At 44.4% G+C, this 27,997-nt stretch overlaps 1 protein-coding gene across 3 annotated transcripts in view; it reads left to right on the forward strand.

Moving 5' to 3' along the window:
• Positions 1-27,997, forward strand: part of ANTXR1 (ANTXR cell adhesion molecule 1) — a 266,535-nt gene that overhangs the window by 181,761 nt on the left and 56,777 nt on the right. For 2 of the 3 annotated variants that reach the window (XM_007970383.3, XM_007970382.3), the window contains exon 17: positions 616-696. In XM_007970383.3, coding sequence (XP_007968574.3) covers positions 616-696 — 81 coding nt within the window. Of the gene's footprint in view, positions 1-615; positions 697-1,132; positions 11,750-27,997 lie in introns of those variants that run through there. The other variant, XM_007970384.3, reaches the window with a different exon arrangement.

A 27,997-nucleotide genomic window follows, 5' to 3' on the forward strand; every position in this document is an offset into this window, starting at 1 on the left:
CACTCTTCTCCGTTTCAGCCAGTTACATACAACCACAAAGGGACTGTGGTTTTGGTCATCTGTAATGCTTGGTAATTTGTCTCTCGAGCCCAGGCTTCTGAGCAAGTTACAGCTACTGAGTGAGCCTAACAGACAACCAGGGATGTGCATTCCAGGGGCCTTTAATTGGTCTTGCCCTGTCGACACTTAACGTTTAGTAATTTTCCAGAATTTGTCATTAGTGTCTTTACTAATGAGCTCTGGGCACCAAGTGGGAAGAAAAAACTTTAGTGAAATTTGGAAAGATTGACTTGTGGTATGAGGATATGCCCAGAAATGTGATAAAGACAAAAGCCCAAAGCTTGAATGAAGTTACATTTGCAAACTTGGGACTGCACTCAGACCTCAGGGTGCGTCCTTCACAAGCATCAGAGTCTTCTGTGTGTCTCTTCTCCTCCATTCATGAAGCTCCAGTTTTGAATCAAGGGACTGCAAAGTCACTAATCCCATCATGACCATATTGACAGTGTTATGTTGTTCACGTGACTGAAGAAGCACGGAAAGTTCTGTGTGCCTACGGTGGCTAGCCACAGGTCTGATTTCATATGTAATCTTGGTGCATTTGTTTTATTTCAGGGAAAACTCGATGCCTTGTGGGTCCTACTGAGGAAAGGATATGATCGTGTGTCTGTGATGCGTCCACAGCCAGGAGACACGGTAGGACTCGTTAATTCATGAATGGTCTCTCTCTCTCTGTCATACACATCTTTGTACAGCTAGAATAACTTTGGATTCTAAAACAGAGCTAGAATAACTCCAGATATACAAATCCAGCTATTATTTCATGTTGCAACAAATCAGACATCACTTTTCAAAATGTTGGTTATTACAAGATCTTGAGTTTCTATTTGCTTTTCTGTAAAGGACTTGACAGTGATCTGTTGGGTGTAACTTCCTAGAATTTGAGCTTCTCAATGTATAGGCACAGTGAGAGAATAAAACAGGACTGGCCCCTACTTGGGGCAGTTTCAGGAGGGAGCTCTGCTGGCCACTGGCCACACAAGCCAGTGGTGTACCACAGAGTACCAGCACTGCAAGGATGGGGTGAGGGCAAGGAAGGGGCCACGGAAAACGCCTACCATCTTCCCAGCAGGTGTTGGGGCCAGCTGGCCCAGGACCAACAGAGGGACCTTTCACACCAGGTGAGGATTTGTCTTAGCATTGTCAAGGCTAAGCTTGGAATATCTCTAGTCAAGAGCAGTCCTCAAAGGTAGAGCCAGCAGAGACCTTAGAAACCATCCAGCCCATGGCTTCATTTTGTAAATGAAGAAAAAAAAAACAAAAACAAAAATCACCTAATTGCATTCTCTGAAAAACAAGAGAAGGTAAATAGCTTGTTGTGTTTCAAATAGTAAGTAACAAGTAACTTACACTGGAAATAACTTCAGTTCTGCCGAAACAACACTATCACTATTTCTTCATGTACGAGCTAGTCTCTCTCCTGCAAGTTTTACGGATCACAACTCAGGACCAAGTTTTCCCTCAACTACCAGCAACCTGCATCTTCCATCCACTTCTTTGGGAATCAGTCACATTAATCCAAAGGCAAAATAAAAGTATCTCATTTAGAACTCCTTTCAAATCAAGCAGACTTGGGTTTGAACCCCCTTCCTTCCTGGCTAGAAAGCTCCAGGCAAATCACCTGACCTCTCTGAACTTCATCCTTATAAAGTAGATGGCATGGACTTCTTCCTACTGTGGCTGGTTGGAGAAGGTAATGTTTGTAAAGCATTTGGCTCCCTGCTGAACATATGGAAATACTCAATTGGGATGGGCGTGGTGGCTCACACCTGTAATCCCAGCACTTCGGGAGGCCAAGGCAGGTAGATCACTTGAGGCCAGGAGTTCTAGACCAGCCTGGTCAATATGGTCAATATGGTTAAACCCCATCTCTACTAACAATACAAAAATTAGCTAGGTGTGGTGGCACATGCCTGTAATCCCAGCTACTCAGGAGACTGAAGCAGGATAATTGCTTGAACCTGGGAGGTGAAGGTTGCAGTGAGCCGAGATCACACCATTGCACTCCAGCCTGGGCAACAGAATGAGACTGTGTCTCAAAAAATAAAATTTTTTTGTTAAGAAAGAAATGCTCGGACTGGGTGTGGTGGCTCACACTGGTAATCCCAGCACTTTGGGAGGCCGAGGCAGATGGATCACAAGATCAAGAGATCGAGACCATCCTGGCCAACATGGTGAAACCCTGTCTGTACTAAAAATACAAAACTTAACTGGGCGTGGTGGTGGGCACTGTAGTCCCAGCTACTCGGGAGGCTGAGGCAGGAGAATCACTTGAACCCGGGAGGCAGAACTTGCAGTGAGCCGAGATTGCACCACTGCACTCCAGCCTGGTGACAGAGCAAGACTCCGTCTCAAAAAAAAAAAGAAAAGAAATGCTCAATCGATGACAGATATCCTTATGGTTATTTACTTTGTGCTGTTCTGCTGTCTGGGGATGGTTGATGCAGGACTTCAAGCCATATTGCAGTTGGTGTGTTTGCTTTCCTGACTGTCCAGCATGGCACAGCTAACACTAGAGCAGAGCCCGATAGACAGGCCCTGCTACCTCCTCCCCTTGCACCTGGTGACAGTGGGTGGTTTGTAGCTGAGGAGATTTGGTCTAAAGTTTCATAGTTTATGTGAGCCACTGCCCAATTAGCTGTTCCTGTTGTGACTAGGACGGCATGCAAGTAAAAATGTGAAACCACCTCATATAAATGCTGGGCTGACTTGGCCCTCATTGCATATGGAATTTGAGCTTTTGTCTGTGACAGTCAACAAGACCAAATTTCTATCCGAAATTTTAAATACAAACTCTTCAGTTAGGAGAAACAAGTACAGGCCATAAAGTTAGTACTCTGGGAGGTGTTTGGTCTTGTAAAGTATACGTCTGCTTTCTATGGAAAATGAAGAAATTTTTTTAGCATGCATGAGACTCCTCTAACAGATTAAGAAAAAATAATAAGATTCCTAAACTAAGTTTCAGTAGTACTATTTTTTGTGACAGAAGATGCTGATACAGTGTATGACCCCATTTTTTTTTTTAGAGCAATTGAAAAACATCTCCACTAAAATATGTTAACATTCCATTTTCCACTGACCAGTTTGGCAGAAGCCAATTCATAAACTGGGTCAACCTAAGAAGTAGGAGGTTTATAGGAAAGAGGCTGGATAGAAAGAAATATTTTCGTTTATAAGACAGAAGAATCAATGCTGTTTGGGAGCAAAAGGCTGGTTATGTAAATCCAAGAACAATGGAATGAAAATAAATGGAACTTTCTCTAATGAATCACACCTAAATTGAATCTCTTATTTACCAATTCTGAATGAAAGTTTGTAGTAACACCTGAAGATGTTCCATATGTTTTTGAGAGACATAGTACCACCTTGAACTTTTATTCTCCAGCCATGCAAAGTAATAGATTTAAGATATAAGAAGCTTAAGAATTTGGATACCTTTGAACATACTCTCAACACTGTCACAAATTACGATTATCCAGTTTACTTTTAAGTGCCCTTTCTTTATGGAAGTCTTGCTAAAATAAGATACACGAGAGAAATAGATACAGAAAATTGTGTCCTTGTTGCCATGGCAACAACCACAGGATGTACACATGGAGTTACGCAAGAAAGGTCACAGATGAAGTAAGAACCAGAATTCAGAGCTGCCTATGGCTACTCAAGAAAGAATTCCAGGGGAGGCGGGGGGCAATATTGTAGCTTTGTCTACATGCTTCTTCTGTTTTGTTTTGCATAACCTTAGGAGACTCACTAGAGAGGCCTGCGTTGCTTGCATGGTGGTGAGTCTGTAAGAATTCTTCAGCACTGATTTATGGAGCTGACCACATTTTCCATAAACTCAAAATGACTCCATCCAGGCATGTGCTCATGAACAAGAGTCACAGGTTCTGAAATTTTTCTTTAAAACAAAACAAAAACAAAAATCACCTAATGGCATTCTCGGTTACATTCTAAGTTGCTTCAAACACATGTTGACCTCACAGAAACCTGGCACATTTTCCTCCTCAGTTCCTGTCTCCTTCATCCTCCCCTCAGCTACTCCACCCCAGCCCTCCAGATGCAGACACAAGCCCACCAACAGAGCCTCTGAGGCTACTGAAAGGCCTCCAGCTCAGCACAGAGCAGGAGCTCAGGGAGCCAGAGCCCAGAGCCACCGCCCTTCCCTGGGATTGGCACCCACCTCTTCAGAGCCATCCAAGCCCCAGGTCAGGAATGGCAGCAGGAAACACGAATGTTTTCCATCTGCCATCATCCGTCTCCTTCTCTTTGCCTGTGGTGGGCTCATGGTCCCATTGTTCCTTGGAGCCCACCAGGAAATGCTTGAGCCAACATAAAAGAGAAAGTGCCAAAGGAAACCACCTAAATAGCAAACCAGTAGCACATCTGATTCTAAGATTGTTAAAGTTTACTAAGCACATGGTGTCCCCTGCTCTCAGTAGGTAGCCACCACAGTGCTCCTTGTAAAACCAAACCTCAACACACCATGCCTCCACTTCAGACTTGCAAAAACTGTGGGAAAACCCAGAATCCTTGGCTTGATTTAGAAAGGCATGCCTTTCCATTTCATACACTACTTACCCCAGATTCCCTCATCACCTCCAAATAGGCTCTGAGCACATGGAATTAATTGCTGGGCACGCCCTGAACATGCCAGGACATTTTGTGTCTCCGTACCTTTGCTAGGTTTCTCTGCTTGGAATGCCTTTCCCGTCCTCTCTACCGAGTGAACCTAGCTTGGTAATATTGTTCATTGTTCCCGAGGTGTCTTGTAAATACAAAAAGTTGCTGACCACACTCATGCTTGAAAGGGGGCATCACCATAGCAGAACACATTTGACAGAGCCTAGGTGAGAAGGTTTGGAAGTTAGAACCTCTGTCCCAGGATGGTCCAGGATGGTCCCCAAGGGTTCCTACACAGCTTGGCCACTCTTTGAGTTCAGAAAATTTGCTCATCTTTTCAAGGGCAAATGGTTGAAGGAATTTAGAATGTTCTGGGAAAGAACGCTTCAAGGGGTCATGAGAGCTTTTTAACTTACTTGGTCCATGATGATATGGTGTGTCATCCCACTTTGTAAGCTGTTTCTTATCACGTCACCATTGTCAAGGAATAATCTTTCCATGTCACTACATATCCTTGAATAATATCATTTTAATGACCATGTCATATTCCATTGCATATCTTCCCTTTTTGGAGATTGATTTTCAAGTATCTGTTATTATAAATGAAGCTGCAGTCAGTATCCTTATTGCCAAACCATTGTGCACATTCACAAATGTTTCCTTAGAATAAAAGGTCCAGCTTTCTACTGGATCAAATAGTGTGCACATTTTTAAAGTTTTGATAAAAATTGCCAAAGAATTGCCCTTCAAAAGATTGTACAAATTAACCCTCACATTAGCCCCTATGGAACGCCCATCTCCCCAGATGCTCCCCAATATTATTAACTTACCTATTTGATTGACAGATGCTAATTTAACTTGTATTTTTTATTATTATTGAGGTGGAACAATTTTTTAAATGTTTATTTTCTCATTTGTCCATTGGTTTGACTTGGCTCATTTTTCCACTGGATATTTTAGTGTTGGTTTCCTGTGATAATTTTCTTAACCCATCTTCATTCATACATTAATCAAATGTTTTGAAAGCCTACTATGTATCAGGTCCTGTGCTTGCATTAAGTATGTAGTACTTATTAATCCTTATGACATTTAAAGTCTAACCATGTAATGTATGTCCAAAGTTTTTTCTGGTTTGCCATTTACCTTTTAAGTTTTTAAAAATATATTGAAGTTTTCTACAATTTTACAGTCAAATCTATAAATATTTATAATTCCTGCCTTTCAAATTTAGAGCAGCCTCCCCTACTTCAAGAGAACGTAAATTCTCACAAAAATTTTCTTCTACACTTCTACCCCCTCCATCTGTTTTTGATGGTAATGTGAAATGTGAATTATCACCTTTTCTGTTTCTTCCTGAGTATTTTAGTGTAGGTTTGGGAAAGGCTCCTTTGGAAGCTATGAGCCATATGTGATATTAAATGAGAAGTCCTAGAAAATTATCTTAAATGCCTTGAAGTGGGTGTATTAATAGAAAGTGACTTGGATTTACTCTGGGCCAACCCACTGAACAGAGCTAGCCCCACAGGTAGAAACAACAATGAAACAAATTTCATCAGAAAGAACTGAAGGATGCAAGTTTCAACAATGCAACGGGCTGCCCCAGAGATGAATGTTCCAGGTAACTAACACAGATAAGACAAATTAACCACTAGGCCAGGACATAGGGGTTTCCTGTAGCAGATCAGTGGTTCTCAAACTTGAGCATCAGAATCACCTAGAAGATTTGTTAAAGCACAGCTTGCTGAAACCACGCTCGGAGTTTCTGATTCAGAAGTTCTGGGGTGGAGCCTGGGAATTAGCATTTCTAACAAACTCCCAGGTGATGCTGATGCTGCTGGTCTGGGGATTACACTTTGAGAACCAGTAAGATAAGGAACTGAACAAACTTCAAAGTACCTCTCACCCTGCGAGTTTGGGGTCCTAAGCAGTATTTCTATACTGATTTGACCACCAAGTCACCCCTTTTCTGTATTTCTCCTTAGAGCACCTATTGACACAACTGGGGAATAACTAGTCTACCTTAAATCTAAATATTAAGGCTCAGTGAGTTGTAAAGAAATCCTTCCCATCTTCACACGTTCTGTTCCTAGATTACTAATTTCAAACACAGAAACGCAGGGGAATTCAGAGATCAGAGCACGGACTGCAGTGGTTTTCCATCTGTTCGCACATTGTTATCACCTGGAGAGCTTAAAGGTCCTACCCTAAAGGTGCTGTTTACTTGTTCTGGGATGAGGTCTGGGCACTCACAGAATCACCTGGGAATCATAAACGCTCCCCGGGTGAGTCTAATGAGCATCCAGGGTTGAGAAGCAGTGAGCTGGTCCAGTTCCCTCTTTTTCACTCAGGGCAGCATCTTCTCTTTCCTTTTTGAAACAATTTCAAGGCAACTCTCCACATTCCTTCAGAAACCTTAAGAGTAAGATAGGCTGATCACACTCTTCACATGCTTTTCACAATCCCTTTCCTATCAGGAAGATGGTTAACCTAGACTGAGGCTGCCATATCATTGTTACTGCTTGAGTAAAGAAGATGGAAAAGAGAAAATAGAACTCAGCCTCATATGTCTTTCCTGGATGGAATTCAATCCTCTACCGACCAGCCTGACCCGTCCCCAGGCACTTTTACTCCACATTGAACTCCACCCCACTTCACGTGCTCCCGGAGAACCCACTGGGTTTGGATGTCATCTGCTTTCAGATCTGGCATCAGGAGGCTGGTACATTCCATTACTATCTGCAAGAACAAAATACTAAAGCTAACTCAGAGCTTGTTTTGCAAGCCTGGATCTCCTTGTAACCAGAAGAGACCCAGGGAAACACACACGTAAATGTACATAAACAATGTTTGAAACTCATCTGAAGTAAAGCCTCAGAGGTTGTGAAATCCTCCCCAGCTGTTTCCAATAAGGGCATGAGGCCAGTCACATGGGCACCATGTCTCCCTACTGTCGCAGAGGCGAGAATAGCCTGGGCAGGTTATCCCCCAAGAGAGAGGTCATCCTCCGCCCAGTCCTTCTAAAGCAGGTGAGCCTCCTGTAGCATAAACAGGCCTCAGAGAAAGTGTCTGCGCTCCTGCATTCTCTCTCCTGTCTTCTCTGTCCTTCACATTTCCTGCATTCCCTCTTTCTTCTAATCCGTTTCCTTTTTTTCTTTTCCCTGTTCACTGCCAATTTCTAAGGCTGCCATGGCTGCTTTACCTCAACAAAGACACCAATTGCACTCGCACCAAGAATCCATTTCTGGGCTGGGCACTAGGGATATCCATTAGCAGAGTACTACATTCTGGCTTCCAGGAGTTCATGTATGTATGTATGTATGTGTGCAAAAGAGAATGTCACACACTGTATGAACTGCAAATGCTTACAGAAGCATAAACCCTCTCATGATAACTTGGGGTAATGATGATCTCCACTTTAAAGAACAGAAATTGAGGCTCAGGGAAAATTAAATTTTCCAAGGACACACAGCTGGTAAGGAGGTCTGGGGCTTGAATTCAGGACTTTCAGACTTGAAAGTCAACACTAGGGATTCCTGAACTCCTTCATGCATTCGACAGATACTTGTCAGACATCTTCTAGGAGCCAATAAGCACTGTATTGGTGTTTGGTATCCAAGATGAATGAATGAGCCCTGTCCCTGCCTTTGAGGAACAGGGACAAACAGGAAGCCCACAAGCACTGCCTGATGTGAAAGGCTCTGTGTTGAAGCTGAGCGCATGAGATGTGGGAGCTATACCCAGGAAGGGTGTCTCATCAGCCTTGGAGTCCAAATGCCTTCTTGAATGGACATTTAAGCTGAGACAAGAAGGGGGAATGCAGTTGCGGGGAGAGAATATTCTAGTGACAGGGAAGCTTGCTTAGAGATCTGCAGGTGAGACTATGGCTCCTTCGGGGAGACACAAGGAGCAGGGTTCAGAGGAGGACAGAGTGGGAGGCAGTGAGAAGAGGGACTGTGGTGAAGAGGAACCTGGGTTGCTGGCCATGGGAGCCTGGTCTGCCAGCCTGCGGAGGCTGGACTCCACCCTGAGGACAGTGGAGACTTACTGCAAGAGTTTTAAGCAAAGGCGTGATCGGATGTGCATTTTAGAAAGGTCACACTGGTTGCAATGTGGACACAGTGGCAGTGAGAGAGGCTGGCAGCCTGAAGCACAGAGTGGTGGGCGAGGAAGACAGCCTGGATTCACGAGATGTTGAGCAAATAATCACAGATTTGGTAACTGCCTGGGTATGGAGGAGGAGAGGGTGGAAGTGTGAAGGAGGACCTCCAGGGTTTGGCCCAAGCGACATTGCTGACTGTGCTGCCTGCCATTCACCAGGATGAGGAGAGCTTTGGGAGGGAAGACGAGGACGTCACTTTTTAACTTGTGGAGTTGGCGGTGCCTGTGGGACATCCAGCAAAAAGGACCTGCAGCAGGTCGGGACCAGGGTGAAGCATGAAGGCATCTAGGGCAGGAACTCTATGGGTTGCTCACTGTCAGCGTTGTGTGAAAGCAAGGACCTGCAAGTGCATGCCTCCTTAAATTTTGTGCCCTCAACACCTCGCGTGCCTCACCCTAGTCAGGGGGAAGTCTTGCTCCAGTGAGAGTTCTGGGCTGGAGGCAAAGATTTGAGAGTCACTGGCCATGGCAGTTAAGACCATTGTGACTAGAGGGGAAACCAGAGGGAAGGGTAGAGAGAAGAGAAATAAGTGAATTACTGAACCCTGAGGGTCACGTCCTTTAAGTCAGGGTGGAGAAAAGAAATAGAGCAAGAAGACAACTAAGAAGGACCAGCCAAGGGAAAGAGAAGTTGCGAGAGGAAAGTCTGGGGTCATGGAAGCCAAGGGAAGATAATACATTATGGAAGAGGGTGGGGTGTCAAATGATGGGAAATTAAGATGCAAACTGAGAGCAGTCATCTAATAGGGCTAGCAATAAGGAGGTTATGGTGCCCTTAGTGACCCGAGCTCTGTGGGATGATGGGGATGGGAGCAAAGCTTAACAGATAATGGGAAGGAGAGCCAAGGCAGTAGCTGGAGGAGATCTAGAGCTGGAAAGAGTTCTTCGTCTTAGTAAGACTAGAGCACGATTAAGTGCATATGGCAGAGATCCAGTAGAGGAAGGGGTTGAAGACAAGAACTCACTGTTAGACTGCAGGAACTCTTAGGAGAAGGGGTTGAAGAGCTTAGGAGGAAGTGCCAGTCCTCCTTAGTGACATGGGTTGCAGAGCCCAGGTATGAGTGAGATGGCAGGGAGTGAGGACATCCCTGTGGGAAGTGATGGGCTCTGTTCTCCCTGTGATGCAGCTGGAGGAGTGAAGCTGCTGAAACTGGAGCTCCTGGAAACAGCTACACCTTGGGAACCCCATTGCTCCTGTACTGGCAGCACTTCTCCACATTCCAGAGTGAATGTCTCAGGATTAAATACAATGATAGGTATATATAATTTGAAAAGATGGGAGTTTATTTTCTTCCCTTCCTTCCCCCGAAAAAAATGCCATTGATTTCAGAGAATCTTAGTTACCTCTTAACCTGTAGGAAAAGCTTTTTCTCAGAATTATTTTATGTTCAAACCAGCAATGACCAAAAGAACCAAGTTATCTACATATTGAAGTCTTACATGAAAGTCGTTTTTCTTGCACAATAAACAATTAAGTTTACATTAGCTCTTTACATTGAGTAAATGGACATCTTCAGAATTTCTGTCTGACACCAGGTATAAGGTCCAACAGTTCTGGAGGGGAAGTCTCCTGACCTTTTATAAATTTTTGTAAGAAATGGATCATTTTAAGAAAAAGGAAGAAAAAAAGAGCAAATTATAGGAAATGTTCCTAGAGGGTGTGATTTATTCTGGCACAGCATCTTCCCTGGATGTTTGAATTCTCCGTAGTATTCATTCACTTCTCACCCTTGGAAGCCTCTTCTTTGCTGTCTCATTGGAGGGGGACATGAGTACTTAGAATTCTTGGCTTAGTTTGCTGAATTTAAGGAAGAAAAAGTTCAAAACACTCTCTGTCCACAGCAAAAACCAACTGTACCCAAAACCTGCAAAGTTAACTTTTTTCAGAGATGTTAAACCCCAAGTTGATGCTGCAAAACATACCATCTTGGGATTTTTTTCACCAACTTCCTTCTTCCATGGTAGGAAGTGTCTCTGAGTCAATACGTATGAAAGCAATTGCTGTGGTTGAGCTATCTTCCTCTCCCTCTCTCTTTCCCCCTCCCTCTCTGTCTCTTCCAATCCCCACAATCTCATCCCCCTTTTTCCCCAAGCATTACACACTCACATTCACACACATTCCTCCTCCTCCTTATCATCACCGTCATCATCATCATCATCATTTTGTAGCTTCTTTCAATTTCAACTTGTAGGACTTTCAACTTCAGATTGTCTCATCTCCCAAACAGCTGCAACAACAGAAGGTCAAGTCCTGGAATCAGGTTGCAAATAGCAAACAGAGGAGAAGTAAATGCTAAGGCTGAACAAGACAGGCAGGGATGGGAATAAAGCAACCCTGTTCAAATTCTCTGACCTCATTTTCTCCCTTCCAAACAAAATCAGGATTGAGGGAGGTAGGGCTTAGCTCTAGGGTCAGAATTTTACCCAAGTGTATAATATTTTAGGAGGTTTGCTACTTTTTCTAAGCATGATGATCATGTCTATCCACTTGGCTTCTGTGGGCCTGCTCCTCCAGCTGACGGCACCGGAAAAGATCCTCGAGGGACATTCAGCATCTCTGTGATAAGCCTCCATTAAGAATCATCAGAATCCAGGCTGGTGGGAAGTTCTGTTCTGGCCAGAAAGTACTGGGTTAGATTATACATGGCAAAATCTGACCTAGGAGATAGGCTTTTGAACAGTGTGGGGAAGAACTAGCCTGCTATAAAACATCCACACCCACCCATCTTCGTTCAGCATCTCCATGACCACCCCAACTCAACCTGACCCTCAGTCGCAGAGTTGGACTGGCAGTTCCTCATAATCCCGACCCTTCATTTTAGAGGCACCAAAGTTGAGGTCTGGAAAGGTGGTCTGGAGCGATCCCCGAGCCCTCCCAGGTCCATTATCTCATCTGTTCCCCATCACCTCCTTACTTTATCCTCTTTTTGATATAGGAAAGATGAGGCTCAGATAAGATCCCTGCTCTTTTCAAGGTCACAAAGAGTGTTGGTGGAAGTGGCAAGACTGGAAACCCACCAGCTTGACACTGCCTGGCTCTCCTTGAGTCCTCACCCCAGGCCAGGAGAGGAGGATAAGCGTCCAGACTGAGCCTTATCTCTTGAGGAGAAGGCAGAGTTAGTCCTTGCCACCCAACCCCTTCCCCTCCTGTCCTCCTACCTCTTCCCACCTCCCAGTACCTTTCCATTTTTATATCCTGCCCAAGATGACATACCCACTGATGTCTTCCCACACGGGCCTGCTCTCCTGCACAGGATGCTGTGCTCCCAGATCACCTCATGCTCTCCCTGATTCCACCTCTCGCCGCCTCCCACTTTACCACCAACACTGTGTCCGGGACAGAAACTCCTTTCATCCAGTTAATACATCTTGAGCTCCCGCTCTCCAGCAGGCACCAGGCTAGGCAGTGGGGATTTAGCATGAACAAGATGAGATCCCTGCCCTTGTGGAGTGTACACTGGAGTGGTCAGAAAAGATCACTAAATTACAGCTCCACGTGGTAGATGGTATGAGGGGGAGTTTGGAGTTCTCTGGGAGCATAGAGCCAGAAGATTTAACCCAGGCTAGGGCATCAGGGCAGAATTCCAAAGAGAAGTAACTATTTGGCTGAGATCCAAAGGACAAACTCTTCCAGTGCAGGGAGAGAAGGGCCTTCTGGTTGGAGGAACAGCATGTGTAAAAGGCCAGAAGGGAGAGGAACTGAGAGAGTACACACAGACCCGCAACCAGGGAGGGTAGGGAGTGCAGCAGCCCTCACCTGCAGGCTCCACTTTCTCCAGTCTTTGTCCACCCAAATCCTTCAGGCACTCAGCACTCAACCAAAGCTCGAGACCTTCTCCCAGTCAAGGCTCATTGTCTGGCCCTTCCTTCCTCCTCTGCTTACAGCCACAAAATTTAGCACCAAGTTAATTTTAACTAATACTGACTTTTCACTCCCTGAATAAGTTGTAAGCAATCTGAGGGCAGGAACCATGGCTTTTTTTTTTTTTCTAGACTTTCCCTCACAGAACTGAGGATCTAGCTCAATGTGTTTCCTTGTCCCAGGGAGTATGATTGTTTCTGCAACCTCCAGGCCACAGCTGTTTGCAAACTTTTATGATGTGTCTTCATAGGAAACTGCATTTGAGTCACAAGAAAAGAGACAGCTGAATGAATGAATCCTCCGTCTTTTAATAAGGAGAGAGAATTCACAAGGTCTTCTAGGGATATGTCCAGATAAAATGAGGCTGATTAAAAATTTAAAACACTAAACTTTTATTATCATTGCTATTTATACTTTTGTCATTGCCATTTATTAATAACTTTTGTTTCTTTAAGTTTGTTTGAAAATAGAAAATTCGTTTTTAAAAAACTCTCCAAGGCTTTACCAGTGTCACTTTATAAATTTGTTCTTATAACATTTATTTAATATTAGTGTTTTCCCATTTTTTTTTTCTTTTTGGCTAATACCAATGAGAGCAATGTCACGTTGAGAATCCACAGTGATGACAGAGCTAGCTGTGAGGGTGCTCATTCCATTCCTCTGGCATTCAGCCCCTCTGTCCATTTCTGTGTTTGCCCCCAGCATCTGAATTTGGTTGCTTCACTGAATGGTGTGGCCCCACCAGCTGGCACCCAAGCATTGACTGGCCTCAATTACTGCGACCTATGTTTTAAGGACTCTGTGGCCCTGACTTAAGTACAAGCTTTAAATGGGAATAAATCTTATAAAGCCTTTCCATTTACTCTCCAGCTTATTAAAGGTGAATTGCAATGGAAAACCCTAAATGTCACAGAGTCTGGAAAATTGGATATAATAATGGGCAGCATTATCCTTAGTGGTATAACTAGTAAAAGTGGGCCTAATGGAAAGTCCACTGTGGAATCATCTGTGTTTCTATGCAAGAAAATTATTTTCCTTCTTTCTCTAACAAGGGAAGTAGTTCTGACCAACAAGGTTGGCTGTCTTGGGCGTGGTGGTGGAGAGCAATGGAAAGATGAGTGAATAGTGGGAGCAAGCTTAGCAGAATTCCAGAAGCCATTGCTTTAGTGTCCCACCACATCTGTAGGCCTTGGGGATGCCATGCAGTACAGAGATAGCCAAAGAAGCTGCAGAGCTGAGGCCACCTTCTGTGCTTGTAAACAATAAGCACACCCCCCAAAATCAGGAATAAGCCCATGAGAACTGCCCATATCCCATGGTCCCACAGTACCTCATCAGCTGGACTAGTGTGTTCTGCAGTAGATCCACTGCTGGTGGGCCTCAGGTTGCAAATATATTTAGTAATAGATCAAAATCGAATCTCCTAGCAAAAACCAGACCTTACAAGTAATTTGCATCAAGCCAGAAACCCATATCTATGTCCCACAGCAGGCCACTGTTAAGCAACATGAAGGCTTCCAAAAAGGTTACCCTGCCCATATGAAAATGCCAATTTTATCCAGCAACATTGCTGTGCTTTCAAATTTCTGTAGACGCCAATGCTGTAATGAATGTTCTGACCCTCAGGGTGTCATCCACAGCCAGGCTTTGTGCCTGTCTTTTGCAAAACTTACCCAATTTCTGTTCAAAAAACAGTCCAAGACTAGCTTGATAATAGATTTATGTGTCAAAGGAGAACACATAGACTTTGGATAACTTTACTCCAAAAGAATTCTCTTGCTCTCTCAAGCCCATTCTGTTAATAACATGTTTAGTTCTATTTCCAAGTTTGATTTTTTTATGGCAACAGTTTGACTATTGAAATTCTTTAGCTTTGTAAACCATGGCACAAACTGTTCCCCCATGAAGAAACACAGCTTTCCATAAGCCTTCCCCAGAAACACTAACATTAGAGTTGGGGGATGTGATTTGATTTTTTGTGAGTAATCTTCCTAGCACTTCCCAAAGAGAGAGAAAAAGAGAAAGATGCAGTTTCACATACAGTTTTACATGTCGTAAATCATCTGTGGAGATCAGAGGATAAAAGTATTTCCATGACAGGAACTTAAAATCTTAAGAAAATTTTCTTTTAAGTTCTTCATTGGCCAGTGGAAGAGTTGACTGTGGCTTTTTCCTTCATGTGTAGAAAAACACTAGGCAACTTGGTAGTGAAGCAGAATTTTTCCCAGTTTGCCAACTGGGACCTCCGCTGGCAACACCCCCCACACCCTGCCCTGTGTTATAGCTTGTACCTACATTCAGCAGTTCCCAAGCTCTTGTCCCACATCCAAGAAGAATGAGGATATGCTGACAATTTGAAGATGGAGAAGAATTTTACTGAGCGACGTAACAGATCTTAGTGGAGACACAGTCAGCTGGTTTCTCTCTCCCCCAGTGTGGCTGAGTCTGGAGCTTTTTACGGATTCAGAATGGGAAGTGCATGCTGATTGGTTTGTGAGTATGCAAAAATGGTTAAAGCAAAGACATTCAAAGGTAGGCACAACAGTGTAGAAAACCGATTAGGAAAGGTTAGGTATGTGTAAAATAGGTAAAGGGTGGGATCAATCAGAGGAAAATGTGCCAAACAGGAAAATGGTTTCTCAGTCCAGTCTGTGGATTTGACTTGTAGCTTGGCTTTCAGGCTTTAAATTCATTTCAGCTTGGAGGTGGGGTTTTGCCGGGGACCCACCCCTATTTGCCTAGGCATTTGTCCGCCCCCTGCTGCTGTTAGTGGGATTACAAATGGACTCACATTTTTTAAAATTGTGGCCTCCCTTCTTATAAGTAGCAAAATATGTTTTTAGATCCTGAACATCTCAAAAGTAAAATCTAGAGCAGACTATCCCAAAAGGCAGTCACTAGTCACATGTGGCTATTGAGCACCTGAATGTGGCTAGTGAGAAATGACATATGCTATAAATGCAAAATACACTCTCGATTTTCAGGGAAGTAATATGAAAAAAAGAATAGGAAATATTTATTTAATGATTTTTATATTAATTATAAGTTGAAATAGCATTCTACATATATTGGGTTAAATAAGATATATTAGTAAAATTAATTTCACCTATCTCTTTTTATGTTTTATAAATGTGGTTACTAGAAAACTTAAAAGGCCCATGTGGTTTATATTATGTGTCTGTTGGACACGCTCATCCAGAGGACTAGTCTGGAAGATGCTTGTGAGAAGGGGAAATGACATGATTTCTATACAGGCCCTGAGTTCTTCAACTATTTTATTTACAGTAAGAATTTCAGAAATTATGGATCTCCACCCTTTCTGGTTTTCTATTAGGTCAGCTGTGACTTTGCCTTTCTGGACCAATTCCTATCCCGAACTTCTTATTCTTAGGCAGAAGTCTTACATGCTCTAAGCCAGCATGTTAGGGGTTTGGGGTGTTCTCTTTTGAGATGGCATCCCACTCTGTTAACCCAGGCTGGAGTGCAGTGGCACTGTTACAGCTCACTGCAGCCCCGACCTCTCAGGCTCCAGTGATCCTCCTGCCTCAGCCTCCCAAGTAGCTGAGATTACAGGTGCCTGCCACCACGTTAAGTGTTTTATTAAAGCAAACAAGCATTCAAGGTCTCTGTACTGCTTCTTCCCTGCAATATCATCACAGAGAAGAAAGAACTTGCATCCTTTAAAACCTTGTTCTAAGTATCTGTACATTTATTGGATTATCTGTTCTACTCTATTTTTGAAAAATTCCTGAGAAGCAAATATTAGCCTCACCTTGCTAAAAGGAACCTGAGTTGACTAGAGCAATAATGATGGTTCATGTTTGCCGAGAGCCATATAACTTACAATTATTTTCTAATATATTTATTCTGACCCTATGACATAGGTATTCCCATTCCTGTTTTACATACAAGGAAATTATCTTTGCAGAGAGTTCAAGTGCCTGGGCCCCACAGCTGATAAACGGAGGAACTAGCATTGATTCTTTCAACATATATTTATTTGTTGTCCTAAACGCTGGTAAACAGGGATATGGTCCTTTCATGGAGTCTGTATCCTCAGATTCACAGCACCCAAGTGTTAAGTGCTCTACTAAGAATCAAAACAGAGCGATGAGTGGAAAGACAATGGATATCTAAGCTGCATGGTGGGAAAAGCCGTCTCTAAAGAGGTGACATTGAAGATGAGATCTGAATGACAAGAGGGAGCTGCTACGTTAAGATCAGGGGACAGCAGCAGGCACAAGGCCTGTGAGGCTGGAAAGAGCTTGGCATGTTGGAGGAACTCAGAGGCCAGCAGTGATGAGTGGGCAGTAAGGTCAGAGATGGCAGGGGACATGGCCACGCAGGCAGGCTTGTAACCTGAGGAAAGACATTTGGATTTTACTCTGGATATAACATGGAGGGGAGGGCTTAGCAGGAGGGAGACAAGTGCCCTAGCATCCTCCACACTTGGATACTGCCTGCCTCTAATTAACATTCTACAAAGATGACCAGGGATGAAGTGGGAAGAATCAGTTGTACAGAGGCCAGAGTAAAGCCTGGAGATCAGTGACAAGGTTGGAGTCCCGGGTGAGAGGCAATGGTGGTAGACCAGTGTGGACCCAATGGAAATGGTGAGAAGTGGATGGAGTCTGAAGTTTTTTGGAGATAAAGCCGTGAGACTGACTGATGGATGGCTTATCCCTCTTTCCACCTGACTGTCCCTCCAGCTCTCTTCACTCCTGCAGTGTCCATCCAAAAACACTCTGCCCAGGGAAATCTAATTTCTGTTCACCCCGTAATAATGCCCAGCAGGCAGAATGAAACACTGACAGATTGTCATTATTTATTACCCCTTTGTTTTGCCTTGTTAATTCATTGCCCTGCCTAGCTGTTAGCCTCTTAATTGTTCATGTTGACTTTAGAAACACATTCAAGATGAATAAGGAGGCCTTGCTGTATTCGAAAATGGCGTCAGTGGGAATAACCAAAATGATTTTATTCTTTCACTCTCCTTTTGGCTGGCAGGAAGATGAGCTGTTCACATATTCATTTGACACACTACCATTTGAAAACCAAAAAACCAGAAGTATGCGGTGTCATATATGCAGTCATCCGCAAATGTACAAAGCCCCCTTCAGCACAGCATGGTTACACACTCCTTAGTAGGGAATGGGGGAGGAAAACTGTATTTAAGAACCAGATGTTGGCTGGGTGTGGTGGCTTACGCCTGTAATCCCAGCACTCTGGGAGGCCGACAGGGGTGGATCACTTGAGGTCAGGAGTTTGAGACCAGCCTGGACAACATGGCAATACCCCGTCTCTAACAAAAATACAAAAATTAGCCAGGTGTGGTGGCACAGGCCTATAGTCCCAGCTACTTGCAGACCGTGGCACAAGAATCACTTGAATGCGGGAGGTGGAGGTTGCAGTGAGCCAAGATCATGCCACTGCACTCCAGCCTGGGCAACAGAATGAGACTCCGTCTCAAAAGGAAAAAAAAAAAGGAACCAGATGGTGTGTCACGAAGTGATAATTTGTTTGCCACTGACAGTAAGATAAAGAAGAGAGAGATCTTGGATGGAGGTGACAAGCCAGAGACAAGGGCTGGTCTGAAAAGACTACAGAGAGGAGGTGTTACCTAAGCTTTTCCTTAGAGGATACGCTCAGGCTCTGGCTAAACAAGGAGAAACAGGGCGGGTATGAGATCAAAACAGGTTGCCAGTCAGCAAAAGTTTACACCTGCATGCATATGTATATGCAACTACTTCTCCAGCCAGTGAAAACATTTTCTTGGCATATACACCAAGCTTCATTAATTCCCAAGGGCAATAGATGCTCTCAGTGCTAAGGAATGCAAACCCACCCTTTTTCACTTACCAGCACTACGACTCTCTTCCTCAGAACACAGAGGGGGATCAACCGTAGCAGCAGGTGCTGGGCACATCTGTGTAGACTCCACACCCATCTCTCTCTGACATGAGGGAATTTTTACTCCTACACAGCAAAGAACTACACTGCCTTAAACACCTTCCCTGGTTCCCACTGCCTGCCCACACAAGGTGTGTTATGTGGAATAATTATTCTGCAGCTGTTCATAGGTGTCAAATACATTTGGAAATTGTTGCACTTGATGTTAAAGAGGCCTTCTTCTCTGCAGGACTTCAAAGATGCTTTAATAAGCTGACATGCACTGGGAATCTCCAAAGGGGGAACATATGCAGCATTTCCCAAACTTGTAAATCACTGATCTGTTTTCATAGAGCATCGCTTGGGACTAACGTTCTGTGAAAGGCACTTTGGGAAATGCAGGACAGACTAAGAAGGGTTTCCCCTAGTGCCCTCCCTGCACAAGGCAGACTGCCCCCAAGGCGCTGTTTCAGCCTGCTCGCCGTGTGTATTCCCACCTGTGGATATCTGCTCACGCCATCCCCGGCCCAAATTATCCTGCTCCTTCTCTCATTGTAAGTCAATCCAAGTCCTTTCTTCTCTCGAAAGCTTCGCTCCTCCCTCCTGGGACTGGAGATGCCTTGTGCCTCAGACCATCATAATATTGCTTTATGTCACACTCATTTAGCTTTTGATAGCTGGTTTCTACCTCTATCTCTAATACCTTGCCTATGGTGGAATTCATAAATTCTTTATTAAAGAAGAAGAAAAATAGGAAGGAGGTAAAAGAGGAGAATCACAAAGAAAGAAGTGGGGGGGGGGAGGAGGAGGATGGGAGGAATACAGAAAGAGGAGAGAAAACCAGGGAGGTGACAGTGGGAAAGAGAATTTCACAGGATCTTGGACGTGGTACTTCGATCGAGTGTAGGTAAGAGGCAGAGCCCAGGGAGTGCAGCCTTGAGTACTTAGTGGAAAAGAAGATCCATGCGGTTCTGCATAGACGACCATCCAAGGCAGCTCCCAGGAGGTGTTCCTGGCTCCATGTCACACTTAGCGGCAGGGCAGTGCCCATTCATAGGGTGTCAGCTCTAACCAGTGAGTGCAGTGCCTAAGAGTAGGCACAGACTGTGATCCCTTAATCTAAGGTATGCTTTATAATAAAATAGATACATATTTATATTTGTACTATTCAGAAAACAGCATATGTATCCATTTCTTGGGGGAGGGGCAGGTTGTAAACAGCATAATACAATATTCAGTTAGTACTGAGGTGTTTTTTAGACAAGGTCTTGTTCCATCACTCAGGCTGGAGTGCAGTAGAGTGATCACAGCGCACTCTTGCTTTGGCCTCTGGGACTCAAGTGATCCTCCTGCCTCTGCCTCCCAAGAGCTGGGATCACAGGTGCATACCACCAAGCCTAGCTAATTTTTTTTAGACATGGGGTCTCACTATATTGCCCAGGCCAGAGTGCAGTGGTGATCATAGCTCACTGCAGCCTCAAACTCCTGAGCTCAAGTGACCCTCTCACCCCAGCCTCCTAAGTAGCTAAGACTACATGTACACATCACCTTTTTTTTTTTTTTTGGTAGAGACAGGGTCTGACTATGCTGTCCAGTCTGGTCTCAAACTCCTGGCCTCAAGCAACCCTACTGCCTCAGCTTCTCAGAATGCTGGTATGACAGACATGAGCCACCACCACACCTGGCTATTACTGTTAAACAAAATCAATAACATACAAAGTGCAAATTATACAACCCTAAAGCAATCGCTGTTAAGAGGCCTACCACTAAAGCCAGTGCCTTCATTTTACAGAGGAGGGGCCTAAAAGTCACAGAGCAGCTTGAGCTGGGGCTAGAACCTCAAATCTGTGGCCTAGTACGCTCACTACAGAGACCATCTGAAACGCTGCTTCTCATGGCTGGGCAGCCTATAATCTCTTTGTCGGCCAGATGGCCAGTTGCCTGAGATGGAGACACAAGAAACATTCCCACATCTGCTTCCTGCTTTTAACTCACATAAAAATGGCCAGTCAGTTTAACAAACCTATTTCCCTAAAGGGACCAGAGCTTCTTTTTATTTTTTCTGTACATTTAAAACATGCCAAACAAAATGACACATGTTGTCAACAAGATGCAACAGATATCTCCCCCAAAAGCCCCTTCTCTGTAAGCTGTCAGGCCAGTTCTGTTGACTTGGTTACCTTCTGCAAAGACCAGTGGTCTTGCCAGAGCTCCACCCTGGAAAAGCTCATCCTGTGGAAGCACAGCTTGGTGGGGTCGCCAGACTCCTGTCTCTGACACACTGTTAAATGCCTAGATGTATTTCTTTCATGCTTGTGCAGAAATTCCATTTCAGAGTGTCGGGGCAACACCTCAGTCAGTCTCCCACATGTGGGTCATGGAAAGAGCCGGGGCCTGGACGCCAGGAGGCCTGGGTTCCAGTCAACACTCCCTGTGACTTTTACAAGTCGCAAGTGGATGACCATGCCCCCAGTGCCAGCAGCCTTGGGACGCTGGTGGGGACACTGAGCATAGTGGGCCAGTGCGGGGCATGGGAGGGGGTCAGCCCAGCTGCTGCGGTCCCTCCACCAGCCCCCAGGGCAAGCCACAGCCAGGCAGGCTCAGCCAGGGCAGGACGAGGGCCAGGGCCAGAGCAGCGCCTCCACACTGAGTCACAGCCAGCCCCGTAGGAGAAAAAGAGCTGAATGTGGGTGAGAACCTGAACATCCATAAGAGCCTGGTCCAGGAGAGCATTTCTGGGGACTGTGAAGAGGGAGAAGAGAAAATGATGCTGGAATCCCCTGGTTAAGGAAAACCAAGCCATTCCCTGCCTGCAAGCTGTATCACTTCCTCCGTGACCAGCTGCAAGGTAACTGTTTCTCCCCTTCTGAGCACTGGTACCTGGTTCGTGGGACAAGAAGACAAGTGACATGATCAAAACAAAGCTTTGGTTTATATTTCCTTCAACTCCTTGTAAAATTTATTCATTGAGAGAGATTTTTCTCCTGCCACCAGATACACCCATGGCAGGCTCCATAACTGTTCAGTGTATTCTCAGGCTATAAGCAGGTCCACCCTCAAAAACAAACTCCAAATTCAGTTGTAGAAAGTACAATCTGAGAGATTAATCAAAACCTCCAACTTAAGCCAGGGTAAACCTTCCTTCCTCCTCCAGCTAGCCCAAACCCCAGCCCCACCCTGTGAAAAGGGAGGATGCGGTTGTCTCTCCCCCGTTTCTCCATTTTGCTCTTCTCTTCCTAGTCCCCACCCCAGTCTGTTAGCCAGTTTCTTACCCCTCCTAGGTAGGGGCAGATGAGCAGAGGTAGGAGAAAAAGTAGGTCTTCCTTGAACTGGTCCCATGATAAACTGTCCTGTGCTCTGTGGGCCCAGCCTGTGTTTAACACTGACTCCTTTTTTTCCCCTGGGGTGCTCCTTGGGGCTCCTTTGGGATCTTCCTTATAGCAGTTTCCTTGACGTGGGCAGATGTTTCTTTATTCCCAGTGTTTGTTTGTGGTGCTTCCACAGCCTCTGGGTCTAGCAGTCACCTCCAGCTTCTCACTGCCAAAGTCCCTCTGTCCTATTACATAGCCTCTTGTACAGCATCCAAGATGACTCTGCTCTGCACTTCCTCTGTACGACCCACATCTGGTCCACGAGAGAGACTTACAGGACGCATGGATGGGCGAACCCAATTGCAGCCCCTCCATCCTGCGGCACAGGCTGCCTCCACTTTCTCAGACATGAGAACTCTGTATTCGCCATCTTCAGGGAATGCATTCCAAGTTCCCCAAGTAGCCCCAGGGGGACAGCCTCACTGCACTGGAGGCGAAGCCCAGAGAAGCCTTGATGAAGTCTCTAATGGAAGGGTCTCTGGAGACTCACAGCACAGCAAGTCTTCTCTCCAAGAAATCCCTTCATACATCCTTCACCCTGCCCTGGCCCCTTTTATAGCCTTCATCCAGCTGAAGAGTCCAAGCATCATGAAGTCAGTTTACAGATGTTTCCCTATTAGGCAACTTATTAGAATATCTTACAGCTCAGAGCATAGTCAAAACTTCCATTTTAACATTCATTACATGCTTATCTCAGATTTTAATTATCCACCCATTTAAATATATGCCCCATGGAGCATAGACATCATCTGGTTTATTCACTGCTATATCCCAGCTATGATAGGCACTCAGTGAATAATTATTGAATTAACCAATTAATATTTAAGTAAAGTAGCCTCTGCTCCTCAGCCTGCAAGCCATATGAAAGTGGGAACTGAGATACTCAATATTTGCCCCCCAGTAGAGTCTAGTAGAATGCTGGCCCATAGTAGGTATTTTAAAAATGGCTTTGAAAAAAATTAATGAACCTGAGCAAAAGGCCATATTTCTCTAGGTAAGATTAATGGAGGCTCCACTGACCCAAAGCCTTTCTCCCATTCCTCTTCAAATTCTTCACTTGGCTACACTGCTTAAAACTCTACTAATCAGATATTCTCTCTATCAGTTCAAATATTTTTTAACAACAAAGATATCACCACTGAGAAAATGGAAGCCAGTCATTTACACTTAAGAAGACAATTTGATACCACAAACGTACAGGAAGACTATCAGGGGCCTGAAGAGTGCTGGGAGGCACTTACGAGATAGGAGATGGCAGGCCGAGGTGGGAGTTCTTTTAGAGGCTTGCCAGGGAGACCGTGTGCGCCAGGAGGTGAAAAGGAAGTGGCAGATAGAGCCAGTATTTTTTAGAGTTCGCCTTTAGCAAGCTTCCTCCTACACAATTTTTAAGAACCATTAATTTTTAGAGCTAGAAGGAACCTTTGATATCATCAGATTCCATGGTTTCCAAACATTTTTGAGCCAAAAAAACTTCTTTCAATGAAATCTTACCAAAAAGCCAATATGGAAAACAGGTAAGCAGAGATAATCTGGTTCTAGAGGGCTGTTTTAGATGGGTTCTAGATGTTTGGGCTGGGAAACCAAATACACACATACACATACATATATATTAATACATACATACATGCATATACATGCATGTACGCACATACATATACATATATGCACATGCATACACACATACATATATATTAATACAGACATGCATGCATGCATATACATGCATATACACATACATATACATATATACATACACATATATTAATACATGCATATACACACGTATATACGTGCATACATATATACATACATACACATATATACACACATACATATATACATGCATACACATATATACACACATGTACACGCACACACACAATTTTCTCAGAGTAGTCTTCAAACCTCCCCCAGAATCCCTAAGTGCTCCTGAAACACAGTGTGTCCAGACACAATGAAAGTCCCACAGTCATCATCACCCATCACCATGTCACAGAGACTGGGCTCCAGAGGTCAAAAGAAAATGGAAGATGCTAGACCCTGCTGCTCCCTCCCCTTGATCAAGGAGAAGACCTTGTCCCCTCCACTTCCCAAACTCTTCATCTATTCTGAAAATGTTTGCCAAATCAAAGAAAGAGCCCTTTCACGGGACCACTGAAGACTTCCCCCATGAGTTTAATACTACCAACAAATATTTACTCTGTTCTTGCTACATTCTTGACCCGTGTTTGGCACTCAGAACAAGTGACCATTGTCATTGCTAAGTTAACCAGCACTCTTTGGGTGCTGCCTGTTCAACCTTCTCTGAGCCATCTCAATTGCAGTTAAACATCTAACCCACATCTTTCCATTTTTCCCCTAAATGTGCTTTGAGACACTGTGTGAACTGATCTGCTGAAATGCAGATAAACTACATCTGTCAGCCCCCATCTATGAATCTAGTGAGACTTGCAAAAAAAATGAGGTTTGGCACAATTCACTTTCGGCGAACCTTTGCTCCCAGAGATGACCACTGTTTCCTGTCTTTGGAACTTATAAGCCATCTGTTTAATAATCTGTCCTAGCTTCCTGCCAAAGACTGACATGCATCTCACCAGTCAGCAGTTCCCACCAAAAGTGCTTAGGGCCTCAGGGCCTCCCATCCCTGCTGCTGGCTAGTGTCCAGCTCACACAAGTAGCCCCCTCATCCCTAACGAGGCTTTACTGGAGAGGATGGGCCACTCGCCTGTTGCAAGAGCACAATGTGAATCTCAGAGAGTTCAATTTTGTGTAATTATTTCTGTATCAACAACATCAACTCAGGGCTCAAGATCACCTAGGTGAGAGTGTAAGAACAGAGACTTCCCATGAGCAGAGCTAGGTTTGAAAGCTAGCCCTACCACTCCCTGTGTGGTTTTGACTAATGACCCACTCTGAACTTGTAAAATGAGCTCATGGGAGTTCATGGTTGTGATTACTAAAAGCAATATTGTGCATTTAGTGTATGCAATATTGTGCATGAAGTGCTCAGCACAGTGACTGGTACATATCAGCATTGTTATTATTAAAAGAAAATACCCTTATTAGTTAACTACTGCAAGTCAGGGGTGGGGATGGGACAAGGAGCAGGCCTGGGTAGAGGGCCTATGTGTGAGGGGGCTATTCATTGGCACCCAGTTCAATTCTTTCTCTAGGCACTAGGTGGTATACGGAAAAGATCCTCTTCCCTGTAGAGCTCGAATTTCATGGAGAAGAAATTATGAGAGAATGTCTGTCTCCTTTCAGTCACCTAGCTTGTGAATTTGCTACCCCCAGGTGAAACCAAGGCCCTACTGGACTGGCCCCAGGCTGATTCCTGAAGGAAGCTACTTTTCAGAGGGACACACAGGTTATCTCATGGACAGGTTCTTCAGGGTGGCTTCTAACCCCCAGAGATCTCAGGACAAGGGATTCCTGTCATCTCCTTGAGCAACTGTTAGGGAGGCAGAGAGGAGCCGGGTAGAAGATCCTCAAATGAACAAGGTCAACCAAGGAGGCAAAGGTTCTAACAGTTAATTCTCCCAGCCCTTGTGTGAAACTACAGAAAAGTCACTCCATGCCTTTGTAGATTAAAATTAAGCTGGCAAGATTCAGCTGTAGTGGGCTTTAGATGATCTGGGTCACTTTCTAAAGCCAATTTCTTTTAAATGCCCTCAAGCTGAAGACAATAGTACTAAATGACAGCTGGGAATTTTAAGTTTTATTTTCAGTTCTGGAAAAAAAAGGCGGGGAATGGGTATCCCTTTATATTTTTATACTGAGGATAAGTCAGTAGGGAAATTTCATCATGTTGTCATTGCAAAAGTAATCAACTCAGTGTGCCATAGCCAGGAATTCAAACTGCTTGGGAAATGCAGGGGTAGTTAGCCCTTTTCACTGGAAAATACACTGGAGAGTGACGTGGGTAGGTTAAGAGCAGAGAGCTGCTGGGAAGATCCGCAGAAAGGGCAAGGGATTCTGTCTGCCAGATTCCTTCTTCCTAAAGCACTTACGCCATTTAGGTCAACCTGGGCTGTTCTAGGAGGGATAGTACTTCCTGCTTTAACATTAACAACTTGAAAATCACACTGAGAACAAAACCATGACAGCCAGGAACCCAGCCCCAGAAGGTGAAACCCAGCCTAGAGTATCTAGCCACTGTAACTTACAGCATTAATAAAAGGCTTACAGAAAACCAAAGGCCTATTAAATATCCCTGCCCCATCTAGACTCACCACTTAATTGGGGTGGGGATCATCAAGGCAGAAGGAGTATGAATGGTTCCAGAGGCTGGAGCGACTTTGGTCTGAAAGGCCCAGGTCCAATTAAAACAAGCCAGGACCCTTAATAACTGCTCTGTTTTGACATCGGGAAACCCACTCTAAGTTCTGTCAATGGCTATGATGTAGAGATTTTATTATGATTATTATTTCATGGACTTAATGAATGCTTAGAAGAATTAAGCCACAATAAGGCCCAAGATCACAACTTCCTCATCCACCACAGAAGGGCAGCTTGCCCCAGAACCAGCCTCTTCTTGGGAGGCAGTCCCCAGGTCCCTAATCAGAGTTCTGGTGGTCCTACTATTCGGTTTGGGGTTGATTTAGAGCATGCACAGGCAAAATGGGCTGTAGGCCCTTGCTGTGACTATAAAGGCTTCTGTGTGCATAGTTACCTCCTCAACCTGCCAGAAATTCCCCAAAGGGAGAAAGGTTAATCCCTCTAACTTAAGGAATTTGAACCTAGGTAACATCACAGTGTCCTCCAGAAGGAGGACACACACACACACACACCCTGGTGATGAAAATTAGGGTATCTATCTCCCTTAACCAACTGGCTATGAGTACATCTTGTTCTTTTATGCATTCACCATTTTTTTATATTGCTAATAAGCCACAATAAGCAATATTGAGTATTTCTTATTGAGTTGTATTGAGCCCTTCACCATGAGCCAGGCACTATATTATATGCTAAACAAGCTCATTATCTTTGTGTATTACAAGGCTTTCTGATTATAAGCAGTACTTATTAAGTGTTATGCTATCAATGTGTATTAAAATGACAAATTCTCTTGGTAATCATGATTCAGTAGATATAGGGTGGAACTTTGTCCTCTGCTTTTAACAAACAACCCAACGGATGCTTATGACCAAGTCATTGTCCTAGAAAGCTTCCCAGCTTGCCCAAAACCTCTTGACTAAAGTGCCCACAGTGCCTCGGCAGATATGATCTCATGCTAGGCAGGATGGAGCAGGCTGGTAACCTGAGGAAGGGGCGCAGACGTCATGGCGTGGCCTGAGAACCCATTTGCTTTCCTTGGGCAGTCATGTTACGAAGCTGCCCCCTGTTGACCAGATGGTCTGAAACCCCCAGATCCTCTTCATGCAGGCTGAAACTGGGCCAGGGGGCCCCCCATGCCAGATCACAGTTTCTTCTTCAGTGGATTTTCTTATGTTTTTAATCCTAACTATCATCTTGTCTAATTTAGCCTATTGTTCCAGCTTGTCCAGTTCTCGTCAGCATCCTGACTCCATCTCCCATGCATCAGGCACCCCTCCCAGCCAAGGGTCATCAGCACACATGGTAGAAAGTGCCCATATGCCCTGTTGTCCATCTGAGACAGGAGTTTCCCCAGACCAGCAGCTTTGAACTTGACCACAGACTCCTCCACCATCAGAAGGGTCCCCTTTCTCACTATGTTAAGCCCTCCCATAAGCATCTCCATCCTTCCTGATTTTTTTGAACAGGTTTTGGCTGCTGAAAAGCAAAATAATACCTTCAAAGGAAAGTTTTATTGGAGGGAAACCGTCTCAAACTGCAGACAGTATCTTTTTGCATTTTATTAAATCTGCAGTTAAGAGTCATAATTTAAAGCAATGGGTGGCCAAGTAACTTGAAGTCTATTTTAGTTACCATTTTTGTTACTGATGGTTCCACCTACTCAAAAAAAAAAAAAAAAAATAGTGAACAGAAATATTCATATAGGAAGCCAGGGCAGTCTCATGGCTGCAAAGAAACACTGGTTCTGTGCCCTGACCTT

This window comes from Chlorocebus sabaeus, chromosome 14 (genome assembly GCF_047675955.1).
Source record: "Chlorocebus sabaeus isolate Y175 chromosome 14, mChlSab1.0.hap1, whole genome shotgun sequence".
Taxonomy (NCBI): domain Eukaryota; kingdom Metazoa; phylum Chordata; class Mammalia; order Primates; family Cercopithecidae; genus Chlorocebus; species Chlorocebus sabaeus.